Source organism: Brienomyrus brachyistius, unplaced genomic scaffold, assembly GCF_023856365.1.
Source record: "Brienomyrus brachyistius isolate T26 unplaced genomic scaffold, BBRACH_0.4 scaffold46, whole genome shotgun sequence".
Taxonomy (NCBI): Eukaryota; Metazoa; Chordata; class Actinopteri; order Osteoglossiformes; family Mormyridae; genus Brienomyrus; species Brienomyrus brachyistius.
This window is the reverse complement of record NW_026042321.1, coordinates 2,214,831-2,228,214: the sequence shown is the minus strand read 5'-3', so window position 1 is coordinate 2,228,214 and position 13,384 is coordinate 2,214,831. Positions and strand designations below refer to the sequence as shown.

The 13,384-nt window shown below is 37.9% G+C and overlaps 1 protein-coding gene across 3 annotated transcripts in view; it reads left to right on the top strand.

The window, feature by feature from the left end:
• The first annotated feature begins 266 nt into the window (after positions 1-266).
• Positions 267-13,384, top strand: part of LOC125723234 (rab11 family-interacting protein 5-like) — a 28,277-nt gene continuing 15,159 nt past the window's right edge. For 2 of the 3 annotated variants that reach the window (XM_048999645.1, XM_048999644.1), the window contains exons 1-2: positions 267-951; positions 9,222-9,730. In XM_048999645.1, coding sequence (XP_048855602.1) covers positions 602-951; positions 9,222-9,730 — 859 coding nt within the window. In that variant the 5' untranslated portion in view covers positions 267-601. The remainder of the gene's footprint in view (positions 952-9,221; positions 9,731-13,384) is intronic. The other variant, XM_048999646.1, reaches the window with a different exon arrangement.

Below are 13,384 nucleotides of genomic sequence, written 5' to 3'. Positions count from 1 at the left end.
CGTGAATAACACTATAATTTTTCTGGTGATGATGCAATACTTTTGAAACAGCTATGGCAATAAGCACAATACAATGACTAAGGTTACTACGATTCGTTTGTGCTGTTATCATATCAGTCCTAATTTGTAATGATGAAACATCAGTAAACATCTTCAATATATATATATATATATATATATATATATATATATATATATATATATATATATATATATATATAGCGCCTAGAAAAAGCATGCGCACAAGTTTGAAGCTAACCGGGGAAATGGGTTCAGACGGCACTTCCTCGTCCCGTCAGGGGGATGAAAGTGACGTCGACGGCCGCTTCGGCTTCCCCAGCCATTCAGATGATCTTGGAGAAAATTCTGCAGAGGGACGGTCACCCAAGTAGTAGCGAAAACGCCCAGAGCAAACAAATTTAGGTGTCCAAGGGCTTCGTGATTAACAGGCAGGGTCTTCAGCATAGCATCGCGTGAAAAATAGCGGAGTGATGAATACACCATAATGCTGTGCTAGTGGTAAGCCGCAGGCAGAGCCACATTGCTGTTTCTCTTGTGCTTTTCCGGCTGATTTTCTGCACTTGCTGCAACGTTTCATGACATGTCGATTAATGAAGAGCTGAGATGGCTGCCAACTCATGTGCAGGTGACAGTCCTCCGAGCCAGGTGCTTGCGGGCCAAAGGCAAACACGGAACCAGCGACTCGTATAGTATCATTCAGCTGGGGAAAGAGAAGTTCTCCACTTGCGTGGTGGAGAAGAGCACCAGCCCAGAGTGGAAGGAAGAATGCACTTTCGAGCTGCTACCAGGGGTGCTAGATATGGATGGACGGAGCGGCGACCTGATCGTCACGGTGATGCACCGTGCACTAATGGGACTCGATGTGTTTCTCGGGCAAGCAGTCATCGCTTTAAATAAAGTCTTCCAAGATGGAATATGCATGCGAAACCAGTAGGTATTATTTTCTTTGTTCAATCTATTGCAGCGTTTGATGCAAGGGTACCATGGGGCTATGCAAATTGCCAGTATAGTGGCAGTCATTTCATACGTGCACACGCAGGCGCGCGTGCACAGTGCTTTCAGAATCGTGTGATCAGCTGCTTTTACCTAGTAAATTAATCGCAGAGAATGCAATTTCTTGTCAGAGGCCTGTCTAAATTATAAGTTAAGATAATATTATACTGCGTTCTCTCAACTCGACCGACCTAGTCGTGCAGCGGGTGAGAGTATGAGGAAACTTAATATCTGACATCTTTAAAGGAGAAAGTCGTCGCGTCATTCAGAGCAGCCCTTATCACGAATGTGTGCATATTATTATTAAACAATTATTATTACTTTTTGCTTGACATACGCATTCTGCGATCAGGTGATGTCCTTTAGAATTTGCTGACGTAGCTTAATAGGCAGGTTGCCATTTTATTTTTAAATGGCGCATCTTTAGTTTCAATTTAAGTTTGAATATTCTAAGTGTGATTACTGTACTTAAAAGCGAGCTACACTTAAACGCCACATGGAATCAAATACTGTGTTGCGTGTCACTGAAGTCTATGAAACATACTGTACAGCTTATTATTACTTTTTATTTGTGAGAAATACTGTATCCCATGCAGATTTGTAATAGAACTTAATGACATAGCATAGCAGCCAGGCATGCTGCCGAATGATTTTCCCACAAATAGAGGAACATTCTGCTGATACCAAAGTAACAGACCTATTGTAGTCTGCCTTCTGTGACCAAAGCATATGTAAAGAGCTGAATACCTGTATTCAGTATTGAGGTCCAAGCAGGTTGAGGAACCTGTCTCCATTCTCCATTTTCCATTTTGAAGAAGAACAGGCATAGTTCACGCTGTGTGGTGATTCAATTTACAAACCAGATGTGATGTGACAAGAATCTGCTGTCTATTCATCAGATAATGTTTGATTGATAAGTGAAGTGATTATTTATCATTGGTGGCACACCACAACAAAATGTGTCCTCTGCATTTAACCCATACATGACATAGCAGTGGACATCTAGTTCAGCACCCAGGGAGCAGCACCTCAGTGGTACCTTGCTGGTCGGGGATTTGAACCCACAACTGTACAATCACAACTGCACCTCCCTGACCATTAGGCCACTACTGCTTGTAATGGGTCCCACAATAGAACATCAAAGGCAGGAAAGTATCACAGATATTTTATTATTATTTTTTTTGTCCAGCCATGTTTACTGCTAGAATACTAATACGATATGAGTTCTAATATCAATCATTAATCTTGGTCACTGTTTTGGTCTATTTAGTGTTAGAGTTACAGCCCAAGCAGGAACTGGGGGTAGCGAGGTTGTCACTGAAAAATATAGTGTTTTTGGCCTTTTTAGTAATTATTGCTATTCAAGGTCAAGTTTTAACTTGCACTTAGTGACATTTTGTAGCAGTACACTAATACTGTATGACTTCAACATTATATAAAAGGTGTTAAAGTGATGTGCAATGGTAGGATAATTTTATTGGATTCAGAAATGTTTTGCCTTTTCTAACCCAATATATACACTTATTCGCCACTTTATTAGGTACAACTTTCTCGTACTGGGTTGGGCCAACTATTGCCTTCAGAATTGCATGAATCCTTCATGGCATAGATTCAGCAGTGTGCTTGAAGCATTCCTCAGTGACTTTGGTCCATGTTGACATAGGGTCATAAAGGGATAGGTAGTCCAGCAGCAGTACTCAAGTAGGCTGGGGCATTGATATTAAGGGACCCAAAGTGTGTGAAGAAAATACCCCCATATTATTACAGCACCACAACTAGCCTGAAATGTTGATACAAGGCAGGATGGATCCATGCAGGTTTACGCCAAATTCTGACCCAACCATCTGAATGCAGAAATCGAGACTCATTGGACCAGGCAATGTTTTTCCAATATTGCATCGTTGCATTTTGGTGAGCAAGTGCCCACTGTAGCCTCAGTTTCCTGTTCTTAGCTGACAGGAATTGCACCTAGTGCAGTCTTCTGCTGTATCCCAAGGTTTGACTTGTTGACAAGAGATGCGCTTGTGCAAATCTTAATTGTAATTGTGGTTATTTGAGTTACTGGCATCAACAGCCACATCAGTCGCTTATATCACCTTTATCCCCTGTTCTGGTGTTTGATGTGAACATTAACTGAAGTGCCTGGCCTGTATTTGCAAAATTGTATGCATTGTGCTGCTGCTATATAACTGGCTGCTTAGATATTTGCTTTATCGATCCAGAAAGCAGTTGAAAAGGTGTCCCTAACAGTGACCAGTGAGAGTACAGTATGATCCTGATGGAATGTTAGTATATTATAGCCAGGGTTGGGGAAGGTCCTTTTAAATGGCAGCTTTTTAAGCTACAAGCTACTTATGATTAAAAGTAGCTAAGCTACAGCCAACCTACTGTTTTAATATCGTAATTAGCTACACTGCAAGCTAAAGAGAAAAAGTAGCTAAGTACATCTATTTCATCCGGTAATACTTAATATTTATGCTGTAGGATACTCTCAAAGTGGGGCGGCATGGTGGTGCAGTGGTTAACACTGTTTCCTCACACCTCTATGACCCGGGTTCGAGTCTCCGCCTGGGTCACATGTGTGTGGAGTTTGCATGTTCTCCTCATGTCGTCGTGGGGTTTCCTCCAGGTACTCTGGTTTCCCCCCACAGTCCAAAGACATGCTGAGGCTAATTGGAGTTACAAAATTACACATAGGAGTGCATGTGTGAGTGACTGGTGTGTGAGTGTGCCCTGCGATGGGCTGGGTTGTTCCCTGCCTCATGCCCATTGCTTCTGGGTTGGGCTCCAGACCCCCCACAACCCAGTAGGATGAGCAGTTTGGAAAATGGATGGATAGATGGATACTCTCAAAGCAAATTAATAAAAAAATATGAAACATGATGTTAAAAGTTGAAACTAAAATCCATGTTTTAACAATGTAATGTCAAATCATAATTAACCCTCATAAAAGTTTCTGTATTTGGTGTAAACCAAGAATATTTTACAATTTCTGTGTGAAAATTAAAAGGGTTACAACAAAAAAATAGATTTTAATAATCTGTCCAAGAACTGAAGTGCTCCTATGCATTGTAATGAACGTGTCTAAAGTATTATTTGCCATGAAGTATTTTTCAACCCTTAACATCTATCCCCAGAGTATTCAAGGAAAAACACCAATCAGAAACACCTGGTAGCTGAAATTTTTTTTCTGGCTTTATTATTGCTTGACAAATGACAAATAAATATATACATAACATAAGTTTCATAAAGTCTGACTGAGTTTATAAAAAAAAAAACAAAGAAAAACAGAAAGAAAACTAACTGCTCATCGTGGACATAAAACCGCAATCTGTTCCAACTGAATGGTTCTGTCAGCCCTTTATTTTATATGGAAAATTGATCATATGTAGGCATATAGTATATTGTATAATAAAACAATATCACCTTTAAGTCATATCGTTTGGAATTTTTAACCTCTATCACCATTTTCTTAGTTCATTATTGTTATAAACTTTTTATCACCAGTTTTGGACTGAAACAGTCGTAAAGCCAATCGATCATGAATCGCCATGGTCACAAGCTGGGAATGACCTGTATTTTTTCTTTTACTTAGCAGTGTTACCACACTACATCACTATTTATATATTAAGAAAAAAGTTACCGGAAAAGCTACAGCGTTTTAAAAGTAGCTGCACTACTGGTATGCTACTGAAAAATGTAGTTAAGTTAGTAGCATTGCTAATTGTAGTTAGCTACTCCCCAACACTGACTATAGCATCCTATGAAAGACAGAAGTCCGACCTCATTCTCTTCATAAGTGCCAGATTAGACTTCCTGCATTTTGTTATACTATATTGTTGACAATAATTTCTTTATTACAGACTTCCCTTTTTTCCAGTTTTTGTTCATTTATCTTCAGGAATGACAAAGTATATTATACATTATATCCTATGTTAGTATATATTATATTTATTTAATAGACACCCCACCTTTGGCAAACTGATTAAACAGAAGCAGATAAGCATTGCTGGTCCTAGCCTTTTTCAGCCACTGTCAGCAGCAGTATTTACTAATCATGTGTAAAGTCACATTAGAAATACTACAGAAAACTGTTGACTTGACTAGAAGCTCGCGAAATGTGTAGTACTGAAAACGATAATAATCCACATACTGTACAGTATGGCTCAATACAGCATTTATTCAGTGCAAAATGAGATAAGTTAACACAGAATAAGTTGAACAATTTAGCGAATAAACGATGAGTGAACAAACGATTGAGCATTACAAAAAATGAAGTGCGAATAAAACTATAAATATTTCAAAATGACCAGATAAATCAAAAGAAATCCTTTGTATAAAAGTTTGTTTAAAAGTAAAAGTATAAAAGAACTAGCTTACATACACAATATATTTAGATAATGTTAGAATAGATCAAAGCTTCAACAAGTTTCTCTTTAGACCTGCCTGCTCTGCCCGAGTTTCCCTTCTGACCTGCCCCAGGTCCTTCACAGGTCCTCTTCATTTTTACTCTAAAACTTTGGATGCAAAGTCTTGTGTAACTTCATTGTTAATACTGATGATAGCCAATCCATGTAGTCGTTCCTACGCCATTATGGACCATAAATAAGTTTTAATTAGCTTGAGCTTTGGAAAGCTCTGTTCATGTGATGCCGCGATCACAGTGAGAGTACTGGAAATGTGTTGAGCTACCCTCAGATTCAGATAAAGGTCATTTTGATAAATTCAAGAGCTCTAATGAGCTCATCTCTGGGTGTGGGAGTTTTGGATGACTTTGGATTTCAATTACTAAGTCACCCTAGTCCACATGTGACACTCCTCCACAAGTTAGAGTTTTCACCCAAAGCTCACACTGATCTTTCAAAATTCAAAACAACTCCAAATTTCTCTCTTATATTTCTAAAGGGCCAGAATCTGTCCTCTACAGACTGGATGGCACAGTCCACAAGACTGCCAAAAAGTTAAATAATGTGTATAAATGGTTTTCTGCACCAGTGGTACTAATTAGCATTTTTCTCTGTGAAAGTCTGCATTATCAGTCTTTATCCAAAAACATGAAACCTGCATAGGTCATGTTTCTCAGAGGAAAACACCCTTTCATTTTAAATAAAACCAAAATCTGACATAAAGTACTTGATTACACTTGAAAAATATAAGTCAGTCAATCAAAACAAACAAATAATTGATATTCATACTCCATATGTGCCAATTAAAAACAAAAGTCAACCTTACTCAGTCCTGATAGAGTCCGTGATGTAATGCGTCTATTTTGACGATCTAACATAAAGCACATCTAACATTCATGGGTGTGTCTAAATCTATTTCACTATCTTGACGGTGGAAAAACCACATTTTGAATCCCTCTATCTATCACTCTTAGGTATTTCTTCATGTACTGATTGTCTGCATGTATTCCAATGACTCCTGCCTTGTGCTTTATGCTGCCTGGATAGGCTTTAGGCTCCTGGAATAGGTGGATGAATGGATGGATTAGTGGATGTATGACAGGCAGCATACCAAAGGAAATAGACATATTGCTAAGTCCCTTCTGTTTGTAAATATGCTTCGGCGTATGGCTCAGTGGGCTAAGCCTCTGTGCCTGTGACTGGAAGGTCGCTGCTTCAAGCCTGGCCTTAGCAGGTCTGTGGGTCCTTGAGCGAGGCCCTTAACCCCCAGCTCCCTGAGTGCCTCAACGGGGGGCTGCCCCTTGTAGCCAGCTTGCTTTCACCTACAGAGAGTAAGATGGGGGAGGTGAAGGAGAATTTTACCACAGGGATCAATAAAGTAACAGTTATTATTAATAAATTTCTGCTAAATATGTGCTTCAACCACATAATACTTTGGATGTTTTTATAACAGTTGTTCTTATAAATTGCAATATTTTAGTGAATATTATTTTAAATCCTAATTATTAGGATTCACAATGTTTTTCTTACTAGTATGATTTTTCTTCTTTCATGTATTCTAATGTAATAGGAAATTTATTACGCTCAGCTGAACGACAGCAGGCACGTAAAACAAAAAAAATACATACATACGACTTATCAAACTATACCAGCTTATGCATTTTTCCCAGTGGGGATTTTTTGTGCATCTGTGGAACTGATAAGTACGTACTCCATTAAGCTATGAAAGACTAGTTTCAACTTTACCCTGAGAGAGTGGCTGCCATCTGTTCTAAGCTACAGTCTTTCAGTAAAGATATTTTACTTATATTATCATCAAAACCTCATTATCATAGTACAGCTGATATCTACTGAAGTAAATTAATTAGAAGAGAAGCTACAATAAAACAGTTGAAAGAACTCTGACATTTTACACTACCAGATTTTTACACCACCAACTTTTGTGGAACATTATGAATTCTTCCATTTTTAAAAATGAGATGAGTAACTTAACATTTTGTAAATTTTGGAGAGGTAGCATAATTTTTTGTTACAAACATTACATCTTTTCAAATTCTATGTGTATCCATTCAGCTTATAAGTCAAAGATGGAAAAAATGCCAGGTCTCATTATAATAAAGGCTGAAACCTCTTTTTACAGGGTCAAAAGGTTTACTGTGTTAGGTGAGCTAAACACCATGTGATTGTTACATTTAGGCTTGGTGGGTCCAGCACCACGGTAACAGCTAACCTCCTCAGAATACCATTCTTCATTTTATTGCACTACAGTAAATGGTAAACAAAAAACATTCAGTCAAGTGGAGTTCTGTAGCTGAAAGTACTTAATGAGTGAGGTCGGGGGGAATGGCTAACTTGTTAACGCTAACAGGAAGACCACAAGTGCAAAAATAACAGCTCAGCACTACTGTTGCTGCAAAAAATATTGTCTGAATGCACAATTGGTCTGCCTTTGAAACAGCTCTGAAGGCAAATGTGGGTCTATTTCCCATCTACTTTTTAATGTAATCTGGCAGGCTTTCTCTTTGATGTGCTGATAAGGAATTACTTATAATACTTGTACTGAACTCGCGTATGTTGTTGGAAACACGTCATGATGTTTCCTCCAGCATACTTTACTGTAGGGATGATTGTTGTTGATATGCAGTGACCTAAAATCACGCCAAATGAAGTTCTGCTTGTTCCTCCCAAATAGTTCAATTTCAGTTTCATCACTCCACAAAACATTTTCCCAGTATCGTTGTGGAGTGTCCAAGTGCTCCTTCACAAACTTCAGGCATGCAGCAATGTTCCTTTTTGACAGCAGTGGCTTCCTCCTTGGTGTCCTGCCATGGACTCCTTTCTTGTTCAGTGTTTTGCATATTGTTGAATCATGAGTACAGATGTTACACAGTTCTGATGACTTCAAGTCATTCGCTGTCACTCTACTCTTCTTCTTTACCTCAAAGATGACTTTGCGTTGTGCTCATCTTGGCAGGGCGCCCACTTCTAGGCAGAGTAGCCACAGTACCAAATTGTCTCCATTTATAGGCAACTTGCCTAACAGTAGACTGATGAATATGCAGAACCTTTGAGATGACTTTATAACCCTTTCCAGTCTTATGTAACATAACAATTTTTGATCGTAGGTCTTCAACTCTTTTGTGCCAGGCATGATTCCCATCTGGATATGCTTCTTGTCAAAACCCAAACTCAACCTTTTCAGTGGTTTTTATCAACCAAAGGCATTCTAGGCCACACCCCTGAACTCGTTTCATTAAATGAACTCCAGGTGCGCTAAATTCTGACTGCAATGAGCTTTTAAAAAAGTCATTAGCTTGGGGTTCACTTACTTTTTCGAACCTTCAGTTTCACAATTTGAATGATTTATACAATATGGTCAAATATTCTCTGAAAATCTATAGTATAGTATAGTAATAATATAGAAAATTCCAAGGGGTTCACATACTTTTTACTTTGTATTATTCACAGACGCAAACCCATAAATGAGCGAAACAAAATATTGTGCTGTGGTCTCTTATTTTTCTTCCAGAGCTGTATAACATATTTCAACAAACATGACCAAAATAAAATGTGAACTGTTTTGCTTTTTGAAATGTTTTTCCTCGGCTTATGTACCTGATGTGTACAGCACTACTTCAAAAGCCTTTCAACCATTTTTTTGTAGTGCCGATTATTAGATGGTTATCTATGTACCTTCCGTGCTACTTGTCCAGTACAGGGTCCCTGCAAGCACTGCGCATAAGGAAGTTTGTTTAAACTACGTAACTAATGCTCTGTTATTCTTCTAATCTGTCACTCCAGGTGGTACAAGCTTCATTCTAAATCTGGAAAAAAGGAGAAGGATCGAGGCGAAGTGCAGGTCACTGTACAGTTCACACGCAATAACTTGACTGCTAGCATGTATGACCTCTCTGCGAAAGATAAACCACGCTCTCCTTTTGATAAGCTGAAGGATCGCATGAAAGGCAAAAAAAGAGGGGATATGGACTCATCTTCTGCCATCGTGCCAGGAGGTCTTCAGGTCCTGCCCCATATACGGAAGAGACTGCCAAGTGACGGTGGCGGGGAGGAAGACTATGAAGACGATGAGGGAGGTGAAGGACGACGGAGCAAGATGAGAAACTTTTTCCTCAGTGGAAAACTCCGCAAATCATCTGACACTCGGTCTAGCACATCCCTTGGTTCGGAGACCAGTGAGTCATCTTCACGGGGTGGCAGTTTGAGCCCCACTGCAGGCATAAGCGTTGTGGTGTCAGACATCTCAAACTCCCCCAGCAGTAGCAGCAACTTGACTGCTGACTACAGCCCTGGTAAGATTCACTCAGGAAATAAAAGTAAAAATTATTTAAGGTTGGAGAAATATTAAATTGGTGTGTGTGTGTCTGTTTAATGCTAGTTTTGCTGACTCAATTGTCAACTAATTCTGCTAATTTTCCAAGATTTTCTGGCAATTATCTTGTAATAATATATGATACAATTTATTATAATATAAATGATATACTTATTCATATATTTAACACTTCTACTGTGGTGAGGTTAATTCAGTGAACACGCTTGAATGGCCATTATGCACAATAATATATTAATATTGGCTTCTACTGCACAGGAGATTTCATGTTTCCTTCACATGATCTTACTGATATTGTGGGAGTACTGAGGGGGTGTGAGGTTCAGGGCTTACTTGGTTTCTTCACAATATTATTTATCACTTTTGCCCTTTTAAATATGATCATTGTGATTGAGGTTATTTTGACATAAGATGCAGAGAAAGTAATTATTTTATTCTCAGTATAATAAGAGATGAACCAGTCCACATTTTTCAGTTTCTATCTGATTCTGATAACTGCCAATACGATACAGATTCCGATAACAGAGAGCTCTTTTTCCTATTATTTTATTTTATTTTATTTTATTCTATTTTACATTGTAGAAAAAAATACAATATTTTATTATATTGTGTATAAATACTTATATTTAATATATATATTCATATTAATATGTTAAACTGGTAAATACAAATTAACAAATATACCTCAAAAAATCTTTAATTAGGCCATTAGAAACATACATAACGTACTGTTCCATCTTGTTTTACGCATTTTTGAGATATTTGTAGTTCAATTTTAATATGTTCCAGTAGAGTATACGCAAGTGGCGAATGCTTAAAATGCCCCACAGTTTTTCTCGTACTAGCAAGAGCAACTTTGTTGCGATTGCAGTCCTTTGTGTATCATTAGCTGTATCGAGTGCGCAAAAGAGATCGAGTTAGTGACTCCCAAATCAGCCATTTTTCATATTATTCGCGTTGTCTTGCATAATCCTGTGCAATTTGTTTAGTGGGATTTTCCATTGAACGTTACTTCCACCTTTTAAATTTTTTTTTTTTTTACAAAGATTGCAAATCACTGTGCCACTAATCGTTAAAAGCATAAAGTATTTCCAAGTCATCATCCTCTTAACTGATATTCTTATGCCCCTTGTACTGCAAAGGGTATGTGCATGACATCACAGCAGGCAGAATTGAGTACCAAAAAACTGAGTGGCAGCGTTAATGTTCGGCTTGAACGGCGAAGAAAAAAAGCCATATATAACGAGAAAGAGCTGTCGTGTGGTTGATTGTACAAATCGATTTACCAAGAAATATTAGCTATATTTTTTACAGACTGATGAAAACTAAATAAGTAAGTATCGAGTGTGGATTAGTCACATATGACTGATAGCCGATCCATATAAAAGGTATGGATTGGCGCCGATCACGAATATTGGATTGGCACCTCTAATTATAACAGCTATTACATAAAAATTGTTGGAGTGTAATAGCTTCCAAAATTTGAGAAAATAAATATGAAACTGAAAACACTTTAAACCTTAAACCTTAACTCTAATATGTTGTAAGGATGAAGATATGGATCTGTTTAAATTTTGAGACAAACTGCACCACTATTGAAGCTACAGCAGTTAGTGACAGCAAAGAGAAGGCTGAGTTTATTAACACGCATAACATTGTGAAAAGGATAACTCTAACGCTCATAATCTGAAGCACACGGTGCAAGTTATTTCAGGGCATTGCCAACCCACTTCTGCTAGTTTAATGGCAGAATAATAGTTGCAGTGTCAGGTGCATGGTCCAAAAAGGTTGTGTTTAGTCATGAGTGTGTTAAGTGTGTAACATGCTATAAACCAATAAAAATGTTATCTTCCGATCCCTTTAAATGACAGGTTTGCTTCCACCTTGACAGATTGCGATTACAATTGTGGATTTCCCAGGTACTAGAAAAGAATGCACACAAACAAACCATCTTTTTTCATCATTCTATACACACCAGTGTTGTTGGGTCATCCTGCCCAGAAGAACCCTACACATATATTTCTTCAAATATTTTGATGTACAGATTAATTATCTTTCATATTGTAGTCTTCTGCATGTTTTTGCACTGCCATGCCTTCTTGTGCGTGTAAACAGTGTATGTGAGGTGTTCACATGCCATTCTAGGGGCATGGAACTATTTTGATAACGCACCTTAAACCAATGAAGTACTGCAGCATTGACGTTTAACCATGTTTTGGTTGGTCAGAATCACAATCACTGCCTCAAAAAAGCAATGTGCCAACAATGTACCTTATTCCATATCATTTTAAGGCCGACACTCCCATAGGAGCTCAGATGGGACAATGACGTCTGACTAATACTTGCATCACACCTGGTGCCACTATGCACTGGGTATACTATAGGGCCCTAAAAATAACAATGTAATAAATTCCATAAATAAGGAAAGCTACAGTATACTGAAACAAATAGTGATGTGCAATAGATGTGCAATACAGATCAAATAAAGTGTGAGGTTCATAAAGGTGAGAATGTCAACTAAACATATTCTGTGGATCTTTTTGCAAACTTCCCAGGAACATTGGACAGGTCAGTGGCTCTTCTCAAACTGTGGGACACAGCATTGTACAATATTATAAAGTTTTCATAGTTTTTCTTTTTGGGTCGCTAGCCTCCCTGCTAGGCACATTTTATTAGCAGTAGTAAGGTAGTCGGTCAGGGAAACGTATTATGGGGAACCCGGACACTTGTATTGTAGGGAATTTTACTGTGTCGTGTTTTTTGGAATTGTGGGGAGAGTTTGTAAGGTAGGCTTGTAAAAATATTTTCATTGTACTATTGTAGTTTAGTTTGGAGAAATGTATTGTGATGGAATTTAATCATATCACTTAGCAAAATGTTAGGAAACACTGAAGCTAATATAAGAAATCGGGCGGCTCTAAAGCTGCAGAGGGACTGTAGACTTTTGCTGTGAACTTGGAGAGACTCAACAAGATTTTTTGAGTCAGAAGTGTCCGAGTGAAAAATTCGGCCAAATGCAAGGCAAGACCTGCAAGCTGACTTGCCTATATTCTGTTTCATTTAAGTCTAAGCTTAGCTTACTAACAATGTAGGTATTTGCTGACTATTTACAATTATCAGCATAAGAGAAAAATGAATGGATTTTATATGCAGGATGTGCTTTGTGCTTATGAATATATTTTTTCATGAAGTATATCTGTTTATCTCACTATAAACAGTAATTCAATGGATTTTTTTGCATATTAACAATTATTTTATTCAAATTTTTTTATCAAAAAAGTTTTCTGTTCATCCAGATACAAAATACACATCGATATAACTTGTTTGACGGCTCAGGAATTGTATCTGATCCGAGATTAGTAAACGGATGTGCAGGGCAACAGTGCAGCAGTCTGAAAGGGATTACATGTTGGCTGTCTTGATGAACAGACACAGTCTCAATGAATGCTTGTAGGATTGCAGTAATCCATGAATTAATCTGAAGTCATCTGTGAGTCAATGAGAAATAACTATTTTATGCAATGATTTTACTGAAGGATTTTTGCAGTTTCAGTTAATCCTGGGACTGAAATAACTTGTAATAATAAACACAAACAAAAAGTAAGAATCAGACTTT